General features: G+C 38.6%; 1 protein-coding gene across 2 annotated transcripts; it reads right to left on the bottom strand.

The window, feature by feature from the left end:
* Positions 1-292: 292 nt before the first annotated feature.
* On the bottom strand, positions 293-12317 carry wtap (WT1 associated protein). Of its 2 annotated transcripts, none has more exons than XM_088625229.1 (8): positions 12129-12317; positions 10999-11036; positions 10857-10912; positions 10714-10772; positions 9901-10028; positions 5145-5323; positions 1698-1852; positions 293-1480 (listed from the first exon to the last, which is right to left on the bottom strand). In XM_088625229.1, the coding sequence occupies exons 2-8, from the start codon at positions 11026-11028 to the stop codon at positions 903-905; spliced, it is 1185 nt and encodes a 394-aa protein (XP_088481355.1). In that variant the 5' UTR covers positions 11029-11036; positions 12129-12317; the 3' UTR covers positions 293-902. The 2 variants fall into 2 exon arrangements, with proteins under 2 accessions (XP_088481355.1, XP_088481356.1); XM_088625230.1 differs by lacking the exon at positions 12129-12317 and adding an exon at positions 11908-12045.
* Between the last annotated feature and the right edge of the window lie 1252 nt (positions 12318-13569).

Genomic DNA, 13569 nt, shown 5'->3' with positions numbered 1-13569 from the left:
GCAAATGAGACAATGTGACAAAACTCTCTGGTCTGTAGAACAACAAATTGAACTCCTTAGCCAGAGTGGCACTCCTGGCACAAACACAGCTAACCACACATGCAACCCCATCCCTACGATGAAGCATGGTAGTGAAAACAAATATCTTCATTCACTTTGGCTATGAACAGTGGTGTATATTTATAAGTCTCAAGTACTAGAAATACAACAGTACTGTATAATATTTGATCCAAGAAGACTCCGCTGCTATGAATTGGTCTCAATCATGAAACTGGTAAAAATGAAACATTCATAATATTAAAAGTCTTTATTGATGTTTGGTCAGTACAGGAAAGGGATTCATGGAGTCAGAGTAATATGCAATTAACATGGTACAACATATTGTAGAAACTTTAAAACTATACACAACTTTTGAACAGCATTTCACCTAGAAGGGGAACAAAAAACTAAACATAAAAAGAAAAGTCAACACCAAAAACTAGAAGTCCTGAATGGGTCAATGCTATTTTTTAAAAACACACCTGTGGTGTCATTACTGTACTGAGCATTTACAGTATTAAACCAGAAGCAAAATGGTTTATTTCACCAGCATCATAAATGACATTAGAAGTAAAATCAAGGAGGCCTGTTCAGAACCAGTTCTGGTTACACAAACATCAACACGTGTATTGCAGAAACAGATGTAGCTTCTTATTACGTTAAATCATAAAAAAATAACTCAAATCTACATGTATCCATTTTATTGGTTTTGTTTAGCAATGCAATTATTAAAATTTAAATTGTGGCAGAGGTATCATATGAAGCCAAAAAAAATAGTCCCAACATTTCTGGACAGTATCCTCAGCCGAAACATGTAATGACAACGTATATTATAGATATAAAAAGCTGGCGTGTAAAGGATGTTACAAAACTGAGCCATGTGCATTTACAGTTGTGTCCAAACCATTCTGAGCATGGCGTGACCCCGCAGTTCTGTTACCTTTCCCACTGACTGACTTCTCCTCCTGAGGGTCATTGTTGGAGTCTGTGTCATTAGAATGGTGCGTGAGAGACGTTTCGCTACCAGTGGGGGAGTCTACACTCTCATAACCTGCACTTAACTGGTTCATGTACCCGCTGCTGCCCCCTCTGCTTGTGCGCTCTTCTGAGTGGTTGGAGAGTTTTGTCTCATTGCTGGGAGAAGAGGGGAAATCCTCCTCAGTGCTGCTGACCTCCCTGTAAAGGCTCTGGCCCGATGTCCTGGGAGAAGGATTCCCGTTGCTTGGTCCATTTGCCACTCTCCCGCAGTCTTTACCAGCTGCCTCTGCCGGGCCTGAAGACTCTGAAGAGGAAGTCCTGCTGGTGCCAGGAGCCGGGCACTGCTGTTGTCCTTGTTGAGACAACTGCTGACGAGTCTCTTTAAGTTGCTGCTGAAGGACCAAGATGGTGCTCTGCATGCCCTCCACTTCTTCATCCAGCTGAATAATAAAATCATTCAGCTCTGTAAAGATAAACAAAAAGAAGCACATACTTCAATAAGAAACTGTACAGAATACCTTACAAAAAAGCCCTACGGACTACTAAGGCCATAAATGGAATAACCTTGACGTAGTTTTAACTGAAGTTTTAAGAACCCAGAAAAAAAATCTTAGGCTATAGTTTAAGTGTGCTTTCACATCCACACAACTGTCCTGACTCAGAAATCTACCAAATCTTACCATCTTGACTGCTTTTAAGCTCCTCACTGTATTTCTTCTGCAAAGCCAGCTCAGCCTCCAGCTGGGCAATGCGTCCCTGCGATAGCTGTCTCCCCAACTCCTGATTCTCCTGAATGAGCATCCGACATTTCGCCATCAACTTTTTCCCTGTTTGGCTGCAAAGGAAAGGAACCTAACATCACAGAATGAACTTGGGTTGTTTCTGAAACTATATGGGATTTGACAGAACAAACAGATAAAAACAGTGCAACAAAATCTGGTTACCTGAAATTCCATAATGCTAAAAAACAGGATTACTTAAACTTGCAGCCCTTAAACAGACCTTCCATTCTAGTTTTAGAACTACAAATAATCCACAGTAATTTAATCACACGGCTATTAAACCAAGGACACCCTTAAGTTGAATTCATTGCTCATATGCCAAGTAGCCCTGCTAAAATGCAATCCCAAAAGAAACGGTAAAACCCACTGACTCACAACAAGCGAACATTCCAATCTGCTGCAGGAATCGTCCAGTTAATCTGAAGCAAAATGAAAAACTTTTGCAATGTTTAGATGCTACTGAACGCCATTTAATTCTGCAAGACCCATCTTGAAAATATCTAATTCAGCAGAACTCTTACGTGAAACATTTTACATTCATGTCTTCAGCAAACTAAATTGACAAGTAATTAAATTTAGACAAAAGGCTAATATATACTGGTATTAATTAAACAACACCCCATAAAGCTTTGAGAGAAGAAACATATCCATGAGTAGATTTAAAAGGAAACCTTATATTCTAAGTACTATTTAAATGTAACCTTTTCCATGTTTTTTAAGTCACTGATTTGGAACTGTCAAGATTAGTGCAGGGTTTTCAAGAGGGAGATTTAGTTGTAGTCACTGGGATTTTTTTCTAACCTGTGTACCAGGGTACAAATGCAGTTGCTATCACCTCAGGTGAGCATCCGCTTACAAAGGAGGCAGGAACAATTCCACTAATTTCACACACTGGGCATGCTTTGTACCAGCAGAAAATTGTGGAAACACTTTCTCTATGCTAGATAACCTATAGCACTCTAGGGTGCACATTGACTAAAAAGGGGCAGATTCACTAAAATAAAAAACATTTGCACATTTACATTTTTTCTTAAAACGCCAAAATGAAGTGCACAAAAATACCATTAAAAGTAGAAAACATTTTCCAAGTATTTGCTGCTTGCGGATAAAAATTATTTTTGCAAAGATGCAGAAGGTCCATAGTATTTAATGCATCACGAAACACAATGGACAATGACATGTACAAGAGTCACCTAACAAACACTGAAAATATAAAAACCAGCAGCAACTCTTTTTCAAATGAATAGTTAGAGGTCACTTTTTGAATCTTAAATACTGAATACCTCTAACATCCTCAACACAAGATTGGTACTTATTGTGAGTTTGGGGGATTTTAGATTTTATCTTTCAAAACAATACAGGACATTAGATAATACCAGAAACATTACACTGTGCAAATCACATTTTCTTTGAGATGTAAAAACTGAACAGAATGCATAAATGAAGCAGATGACATGTTACCGTTCCACTTCTCTCTGTTGAATTTGCACATATCAATTGTGCAGGTGTTATGTATTTAAGAAATACTTCAAAATACATGCCAAAACCCATGATTTAAAGTGCAACAGAGATATGCACTGGAAGTGATAAATGGCACTTTTGATCCGATTTCAAAAGGCTACTCAACTTATGGCAGAAACATGTACCTTTTTTTTACCTAAGCAGAGGAAAGGCTTTTAATCTATATAAAGAAAATGTTATCAGTTGTCAGAATCACAAACTTAAAATATATAATTGTTCCTTTCCCAAAATATGACATTTACCAAAACTTCTGAGAAACAAATTTAGGCAAATTTAAATTCTGGTTTAAATCCATAAGGACAAGATTTGATGCTTTCTTCACTGGGGATAACATTCCTAAGCACCACTACTCTGAATCATTTCAGTTTATCAGTCTTAGGAATAGGCTACAAAATACATTTTCCTCACCTATTGTAAAAAGGCAGTAACAATGCTTAACATTAATTAATGCTGCCAAGATTTAAAAGCACATAAAATATTCCAAGTAATCATTCTGCATTAGAAAACTAAGTATGCATGACTGCAATGTTTAAGCATCTTTAAAAAGAGTGATTACAACAACTTGCATGGCATTATGAATATACATCAAAAACAACTTACCAGCAGTGACGAAGTGCAAACCATTAAAGTACAATGCACTGTCAAAGATGCAAAATCAACATTTTTCCTGTTACACATTTACTACAACAGAAAGTGGCGTTAATGTGATTGCCTAGAAGCTCCACATCAAACGTAGTGCTAAGTTTCCATCTCATAACCAAACATTCATATATGCTTTAGTGCATATAAAGTACGTGCATTTTCATGAAATACCAGACTGAAGTGAAACGTGAATGTCTCAAACACTAAAATACACAGCGGATAAAAATCAAAATCAGTATGGAGAAGGTGCTTTTTTGCAGCTAGAGAGGTGGCACTGTTTTATGCTGCACAACCAAAACACTCCATTCTTCAGGTTATTTCAATCACCTGAACTGAAGCAAACCTCTCATTTGACATTTACCATTTTACACATTTTTCATTTACAATACCTTGATACACCAACAGCAGTGTGCCTTTTTTTTTAAATGCCGCAACAAGTTTTTTTTTGAGTCAGCTTGACTGCGTCTTTTAAAAACTCCACCATTGAGACATAGAGCATTTGAATGTTTTAAGACCGACAGGATATTTACAACATCCTCTTCTCATGCACACTGCTGTAGATGTAACTTAAAAAGAAAAAAATAAAACAAAAAACAGGATATCTAACCATATCTGAATGACAAGCTGTTTAAAACGTCACTTCTGAGGTATTAATTCTTGTCAGTTCGCAAAGAACTTGAAGGAAGCCCAGAGTCTTATTTAATAAGTGACTTCCAGTGTCTTATGAGTCATTAGCGCTGCGTTTAGAGCGCTGGGTATTCCACTGTTACATTTTACTGGAATTTTATACGTTCAATTCATGATTAAACTAGGTTCTTTCATCCATTAACCAGTCTGCAGATAGAGCATGCCACAGACTTGCTCCTCCCTCAATTTTCCCCATACACCACAAGTATGGAAACATTCTAGGAGGGGAAGAAATTTGAAGCCGGATGTGACTGCATCTTCGGAACAGTCCCAATTCCTTCAGGCCTCTGAACCAAGGGGAAAGGAAGCTGAAACAGAAGTTCACCTGACAAAGGTTTATGTTAAGTATTACAAGCGGGGACAGTACAAGAATCTGGCTTTTGGCTTTAAAGTCTGAGTCTTGTTGTGAATAGAGCATTTCTGCCTTCCCACCATAGCATTCTTGCAGTGGGAGTGTCAGGAAAGTCTTGACCGGGGAGTATTTGGTTTGTTTACCTATCAGGTGTAAATTTCCAGGCACTCAGTTCATTTTGGGCTTGCTCCAGTTTGTCTTTAGTCTGTTCCAGTTCTCCCTTCATTTTTAGGAAAAATAAGTTGATGGCTGGGTCCACCATTGATGATCTCAGTTGGGCAGCACTGGGTTGCTGAACTTGCTTGAGATACTGGATCTGGGTCTGTGCAATGCAAAAAAAGGTATTAGCACACATGATGAGATGAATACATCATTACAACTGTATCAAGGGGACTGAAGTGATCAATGCCGAAAGACCAATTCCAACACAGAACAAGGACCACTATATCTGTACAGATAATTTAGCAACTGAATAAATGTCTTTTCAAGTTGTTTATTGGAAATCTCAACAAATCAGCACAGTACAGTCCTAGCTACCTAGTCACCAATTTCTATGTGAAGGGCCTGAACTTCAGAATTACCATTTCTCCCCTTGGTATGTATGTATTAAGCTGTGACACCTGTGACTTGTACATTTCATGTGAAACTAGCATTAGCTGAATTTCTTCACAGGAAGGAAAATTACAATAATTTTTCAAAAAGCAACTGCATCATTTGGAAGGGTCTGCAAAGGACCTATGTGTTTTTAAACATTTTCTAGTGTAGTACACTTCAAATAAGAGAATGTTTTAGTTACCATAATAAAATTCCCACAATCTTTTTAGAATAGCATAACTGTAACACGTCAGAAATATGGACACATATACACTATACACATTCACTCAGAGGCTCCACTTAAGGCCATTTTTTAAAACTTACCAACAAAACTGAGCATAACTACTATTATGTTTTTTGTATTTTCGTCTCTTCTATATCGAATTATACAGAAAATAAAGTGTTATATCACTCAGTTTGTGTGAAGCCATTAATCATAACTGACTTACTAGCATAAAAATCTGAATTCTAGTTTTTAAATCACAACTAACTACACATTTAGATTACAGTCCTATTCTGTAAAACTTCTGTGTCTGTGGTACAACCATCACCATCACCTCCAGGGTTATTCATGCGGCTGAGGAGCCAGATGTTCGCCTCTGCTCCATTTTGCCCTTGGTGCTATGATGCTTAATAATCTCAATTTTCCTTTCACTGTAGCAAGGCTCTAACACTGACCAGAAATTATGTGAAGCTTCAAAATCATTTAAGCAAAGATGAAAAACAATTTTACACTTACACCAAACAAAACATTGGCAAAATAAAGTTTAGGACAGCTAAACAAATGAGGATTTTCATGTATGTGATGAAACAGACATTTCTTGCTCATTTGCACTTGCCATAGGGCAAGCCTCCTCATTCACAAAGAAACCACTTTATTTAGATTTTATGCACCAGCAACCACAGTACATTATAGATTAAGCAATACTTAAACACAAATCAAAGTTCTAAAAAAGTTAGATTAAATATGACACTGTCTCAGGAATGACATTACCTAGTCCATTGTGAGCACTTTTTTGCATTAAGATGGGTACCAATGCTCTCCTCACAGATGCCCTCCGTTAAGAGTTTAAATTGAAAAACTGAGTAAAGGTGTGTGAACTGAATCCCCATCTTCCAATTCAGCCTTTCTTGCTTCATTTTCCTTTACTAAATGATTTTTTATGTTTTGTGCTATACCAAACTCATAATGGTGACATTACCCCTGTAATGCATTTCCAATTTATGATTGACTGAAAAATCAACTGTACATTACAGTAGCCCAAAGGTAGTCAAAATTGACAAAAGCATCTTACTTTGTGAACTCAGGCTAAAGACATTTGAGTGTCGGATATCATGCACTACCTCTTCTAATTGTTTTTTAAGTTTAGAATGTTATTTGTCAGCCCAGGAGCATTCTCCAGGCAAATACTATTCATGATATTTCCAATGCAAAACACGCCCATTTAAATGAGAATTTTATATTAAAAAAACTTCAGGAAATCAAAAATAAAAAGGATACCCAGCACAGACCTTGTCTTTCACAAGGCTGTGTATCTTACTTAAATACGACTTCAACTAATTGTGATTTTTGAGGTTATAAACACACAAGACTTTTCTTCTATTCAGGTTGAACAATCATATACAGAACAACATTAGAAAGCAATTCAGTCAACCATCATTGGCCTTTAACGACAAGTTTAAGAATAAAAATGTCAAAAGCAAAGACAAGGGTCTGCCATCTACAACCGCCAGGCATGTTAAGTGCTTTGAGCTTCTTGTAAACCCCTTATGAATACAAATGTATTTTTTCCAGCATGATCACTGTATATTAATTGTAACTGCATAGTGTGAGGCATTAACATATATAAAGTTACAAATAAAAACACTATTCGCTTGGGATGTGTAGATGTGTTTCTGGACTGAACACATCTACTGCTACATCTGTTCTTTTTCTTTTCCTGTTTACAACCGTTTTGTGTTCAATATATGCCAGGGACCCGTGCAATACAGTGCCTTGCGAAAGTATTCAGCCCCCTTGAACTTTTCAACCTTTTGCCACATTTCAGGCTTCAAACATAAAGATATAAAAAATTTTTTTTATGTGAAGAATCACCAACAAGTGGGACACAATTGTGAAGTGGGACGAAATCTATTGGATTTTTGAAACTTTTTAACGAATAAAAAAATGAAAAGTGGGGCGTGCAAAATTATTCGGCCCCTTTACTTTCAGTGCAGCAAACTCACTCCAGAAGTTCAGCGAGGATCTCTGAATGATCCAATGTTGTCCTAAATGACTGATGGTGATAAATAGAATATACCTGTGTGTAATCAAGTCTCTGTATAAATGCACCTGCTCTGTGATAGTCTCAAGGTTCTGTTGAAAGCGCAGAGAGCATCATGAAGACCAAGGAACACACCAGGCAGGTCCGTAATACTGTTGTGGAGAAGTTTAAAGCCGGATTTGGATACAAAAAGATTTCCCAAGCTTCAAACATCCCAAGGAGCACTGTGCAAGCGATCATCTTGAAATGGAAGGAGTATCAGACCACTGCAAATCTACCAAGACCTGGCCGTCCCTCTAAACTTTCAGCTCAGACAAGGAGAAGACTGATCAGAAATGCAGCCAAGAGGCCCATGATCACTCTGGATGAACTGCAGAGAACTACAGCTGAGGTGGGAGAGTCTGTCCATAGGACAACAATCAGTCTTACACTGCACAAATCTGGCCTTTATGGAAGAGTGGCAAGAAGAAAGCCATTTCTCAAAGATATCCATAAAAAGTCTCATCTAAAGTTTGCCACAAGCCACCTGGGAGACACCCCAAACATGTGGAAGAAGGTGCTCTGGTCAGATGAAACCAAAATCGAACTTTTTGGCCACAATGCAAAACGATATGTTTGGCGTAAAAGCAACACAGCTCATCACCCTCAACACACCATCCCCACTGTCAAACATGGTGGTGGCAGCATCATGGTTTGGGCCTGCTTTTCTTCAGCAGGGACAGGGAAGATGGTTAAAATTGAGGGGAAGATGGATGCAGCCAAATACAGGACCATTCTGGATGAAAACCTGTTGGAGTCTGCAAAAGACCTGAAACTGGGACGGAGATTTATCTTCCAACAAGACAATGATCCCAAACATACAGCAAAATCTACAAAGGAATGGTTCACAAATAAACGTATCCAGGTGTTTGAATGGCCAAGTCAAAGTCCAGACCTGAATCCAATCGAGAATCTGTGGAAAGAGCTGAAAACTGCTGTTCACAAACGCTCTCCATCCAACCTCACTGAGCTCGAGCTGTTTTGCAAGGAAGAATGGGCAAGAATTTCAGTCTCTCGATGTGCAAAACTGATAGAGACATACCCCAAGCGACTTGCAGCTGTAATCGCAGCAAAAGGTGGCTCTACAAAGTATTAACGCAAGGGGGCCGAATAATTTTGCACGCCCCACTTTTCATTTTTTTATTAGTTAAAAAAGTTTCAAAAATCCAATAGATTTCGTTCCACTTCACAATTGTGTCCCACTTGTTGGTGATTCTTCACATAAAATAAAAAATTTATATCTTTATGTTTGAAGCCTGAAATGTGGCAAAAGGTTGAAAAGTTCAAGGGGGCCGAATACTTTCGCAAGGCACTGTACATCTATATTTACATCTATATAATCATATGTGCAATATACTGTTCTGTTCTAGTTTGTTCTTTGTGTGTCCTGGACTGTGAGTAACTCTTTTAGTGCACCCCTCACTGTACTGATTGTATGTATTGTCTTATTATTATTATTATTATTATTGTATCATTCGTTACACTGTGGCTGTGTTGTCTGTGTTAAGCTGCTGTTGCACTGCAATTTCCCTCACGGGATCAATAAAGTATCTATACTTAATTAACACACAATGCAAATGTTTTAAGGGTGCAACTGAAACTGGAGCAGTTAGAGCCAACAGTCTTCAATTTCAGTAAAATACCCTCCCTTAAAGTTTAGATTAAAACAAATAGTAAAATAAGTTAACTGAAGCAGTACAGCAGTGTGGAGGAGTGTTAGGAGTGAAAGGCTGTGGATTCAAATCCCATTGCTGATGTACCCTTGAACAAGGTACTTAACTCATATCAATCTAATACCTAGCCAAATCAATGGGTACAAATTTAAAATGTTTTGGCAAAAAAAAACTCCATGCCAAATATGAAATAATTGTATGAAGGTGTCTAATTCCAATAAAAAACATTAAACCTTATATTATCTATATATGCATTTTCTTTCAGGCCAATACTGTGATGCACACTTTCCTTCAACAAATTCAACTTAAAAACAGTATTTGCTACTTACTGTACACTCTTGCATTTCCTGTTCTTTTGTGGCAAGCCTCATGACAAGAATGTTTTCTCTTCTTGCAGATTCTTGTTGCTGCTGTTTCAGCTTCTCTTCAGACTCCTTCAATCCAGTCACATCATTCGCTAAACCAGAATTGGGCAAATAAAGAGGAAAAAAAACTTAACATTTCAAAAAACGCAATAGAGCATTCAAGAGCAGCTTTACCATCCTGTAAATTGATCACCCCAGATTTCTGAAGCTAAGCATACTTGACCCTGGTCGGGGCCAAGATGGGAAAAACTCTATAAAGAAAACCATGTTGCTGCCATTAAGTGACATTTGTGTCAATTTGAGGATAAATGTGTCACTCTTCCCTCTGGAACACAATTTCCAAACCAATACCCTTCTATTGGGAATAAGGACACTGTACTATAGGAGGTGGTCTTAAACATTAAACTAACTTCCTAATCACATATTCAAAGGTTCAATATACTGTTCGAAAGAATAGGGGGGCTAATCCCACATTCTGGCAAAAATCCACTTCAGACTTGCATTTGCTGGGAAGTCAGGCAGCCAACAATAGTTTTCTCACATCAATCCAGGAGGAGGCTGCACTTAAACTGGTTGAAAAGCACTGCACAAATGCAGGTATTAAAATCTTGAGAGACAGTATATAAAGGTTTCTGAATAGACTGCTTAACAACAGGTCTTGTAAGAACCAGTTAAGCAGCAGATGATATGTATACGTGGTGAAATTAAGTAGCCTTCACAATTTATCTATTCATTTTCCAAATACAATTTTTATGAACATGAAAACATGAAACTTACAGTTCAGTTCTGCATATTTTGCTTCCAGAAGTTGGACATATGCTTCATGCTGCTTCCACCTGAACAGAAAAATTAACATGAATTGCACAAGGCCAAATTAAGATGCAACGCCACACTTCCCTCCCGGCAATACAGATATTTACCTTACACAAAGTTCCTCTCTGGTCAGGGTCTTCAAGTCAGATTCACTAAGGCGAACCTAATCAAGCAAGAAGACGTTTAGTTGAAATCTCAACATTTAAGATCACTATGTCGAATGACCTGAATAACATTTTCTATACTGACCTTCTTTGGCAGAGGTTCTTCATTAGTCATTCTGAACTCTGTAGGGGAAAGAGAAAACAAAACAATGGAAAGTCTTAACAAAATGTAGGAAACTTTTTTTTTTGGATGTGCGAGAAGTTCGACGTTCAATATCACAGATAAATGAAGAGTAGACTTTGACGTGGATTTCACACTGTTATGGTGAGTTAACCAAAAAGAAACAGGCGGCCACAAAAGACAGGTCAACATTACGCGACTTCTTAAAATAGTAGGGGGGGGGGGGGAGAACAAGAAACTTATCAACAATTTTACAATCCACATATACTAGATCGAGATTATCTCTTACAAATGACATCTTTCCGCAGCAAACTAACTTTAACGATAGCCCCAATCATTGACTCCATCACATAGGCTAAGCTACAACCATTGACTTCAGATAGTAAGACAGAGGTGTACGGCGTCTGAAGTTGCGCTTCTGCTGATAGTGCTAGCAAAACGAAATCCAAAATATTCGGACTAGAAAGTTTTTCAGAATTTTCCAGTAAAGCTACAACCAATTCAAAGTATTTTTTCAGCTTGTGTAAACACCTTCCCCATCAAAACATTAAAAAAAACACCAGTTAAAAAGCTATCAACATCTTCTTGGGACACCTTATTTATTTCAAGTACTGCCAAGTAAATGCTCAGTAAAGAGCCAACCTAACAGCTCAAGTCCTGCGAGTATGTATATATAAGGTGACAAGGCGCTCGGTTCCACTGTTTTTCTCATTTTTGTTATCATTTCTTTTCTCATTCAAGATAAAAAAATATCCTGTGGAGGTATCCGCCCTCCACTGTCTTGCTAAAGCAGAACCATCATGGTTTTAGTATACACATCACGCTGTTTTCGTTACTTTTAAATACAAAGTATAAAAACACTTAGGTACAAACCTGTAAAAAGACACTTCACGTACGTGTAACCGTGCTCGCCAAAACTAGCATAAATATCCGGGAATCATTCTGTTGTGTTTTCGCTACCTGCCGGTTTCTTGTGTTTGCAGCTTCTCGCTGCCACAAAATGGCGCTGAAGGAAGAGTGTCGGACTCTCCCGCAGCCGAGACTCACAATCCTCCCCTTGATAACCACCGTTACACCCCTGAGGGAAGACTTACCAGACCCGTCTTTCTGCTGGCTAGAAATCCTCTTGGACAAACGCTATAAAACGTTAACAAAAGCGAAATTAAAAATAAAAACAAATCGGGAAATCTTTTTTTTGTCTCGTTTCTCCAAACACCGATGCTATTTGCCCAAATCTCTCGCCGCCGCCATGAGTGAGAGGAGGAGGAGCTTCAGCCGCAAAGCATCATAAGGTGGACGCGCGCAGAACGCAGTGGGCCGGAGGATCAGCGCTCCAGACGGAGGGAGGCGCAAGTCTCTTCCAGTTGTCATAGAAATATGTTATTATTCAGAGAATCCACATCCTGTAATATCGCACACATCAACAAAGTTCAGTACATAGCTCGCTGTCTGAAATCCCCAGTGATGAATATGGATTTCAACATTTATGATAATAATAGTACGACTATGAAGACTTAGAGGAAAAACACATAATGCATAGATTTATTCTGTCGGCACGGTGGCGCAGTGGCTAGCATTGCTGGGGTGCAATCTCCATGGAGTTTACATGTTATCCCCCTCTTTGTGTGGGTTCTGTGGCTTCCTCCCACAGTCGAAAATGCTGCCAAGTTTATTGGCTTCTGGGAAAGCTGGCCCTGGCGTGGGTGTGTGCATGTCTGAGTTTGTGACAGTGTGTTTGCGCTGTGTAGCATCCTGCTCAGGGATATCCCATCATGCTCCTGCGGCTTGCTAGGAACAGGTTCCTGCCCCCCGAGGCCCTGTAGTGGATAAAGCGGTTGTAAGATGGATATATAGATGGATAATTGTGCTTAAAGGCACTGTATAAAGTTTGAACACAGAGGCATTAAAAAGTGCAACATATACTGTTGTTTCAATACTCGTGCACTGTTTAATGCTTCACAGTGTATCATTAGTGTTGTTGTTATATCTATATATTACTATTTATGTTTTCATTTGGAATTAAATGTGTAGTTTAATCTTTTGACACCCTGTTCCATCAACTCCAAATTCATGTATATTTTTGTATTCCATGCAGACAGCTTCTGTCACTTGACAGGTATGTCTATTTGCAGGTGTTCATGATGGAATGTGGAGATTACGTGTATGACTCATTTACAGTCCTACTGTGATTTTATTAGGGATTAACTGTCACAGGTGGTGATCCCAAAATACAGGATAATTTTAGCTTTACTACTCCACCGAGCAATTACAACAGTGCTAGGCCCCTTTTTCCCCACCAGAGGTTCTTCTTATCTCCCAGTACCTCCAGTGCACCCACAGACCAGACAAGACAGTCATTCTTCATAATATGCCATTTTATTGTAGTCTACCGATTACACAGAGTCCATGACAAAAATTACCCACATGCCAGCAAACCATATGAGCCCCATGGACCCCAGTTTCCAAAACCCAATGTCCCAAAGCAGAAGTCTAGTAATGCTGTTTTGGGTCAGTGACCTGGTGTGACTCCTTCTG

The sequence above is a fragment of the Lepisosteus platostomus genome, chromosome 3 (genome assembly GCF_059453375.1).
Source record: "Lepisosteus platostomus isolate fLepPlt1 chromosome 3, fLepPlt1.hap1, whole genome shotgun sequence".
Lineage (NCBI taxonomy): Eukaryota > Metazoa > Chordata > Actinopteri > Semionotiformes > Lepisosteidae > Lepisosteus > Lepisosteus platostomus.
The sequence above is the reverse complement of the archived record's forward strand: the minus strand, read 5'-3'. Positions and strand labels throughout refer to the sequence as shown.

What these genes read in the sequence shown, in the direction of transcription:
- wtap (XM_088625229.1), bottom strand. Translation starts at nt 11,028, where the DNA reads ATGACTAATGAAGAACCTCTGCCAAAGAAG. An exon ending in AGAGAGGAACTTTGTGTAAG is followed by an intron (nt 10,773 to 10,856) that starts GTAAATATCTGT and finishes TTTTCTGTTCAG; the next exon opens with GTGGAAGCAGCATGAAGCAT. An exon ending in TGGAAATTTACACCTGATAG is followed by an intron (nt 1,853 to 5,144) that starts GTAAACAAACCA and finishes TTTCCTTTGCAG; the next exon opens with CCAAACAGGGAAAAAGTTGA.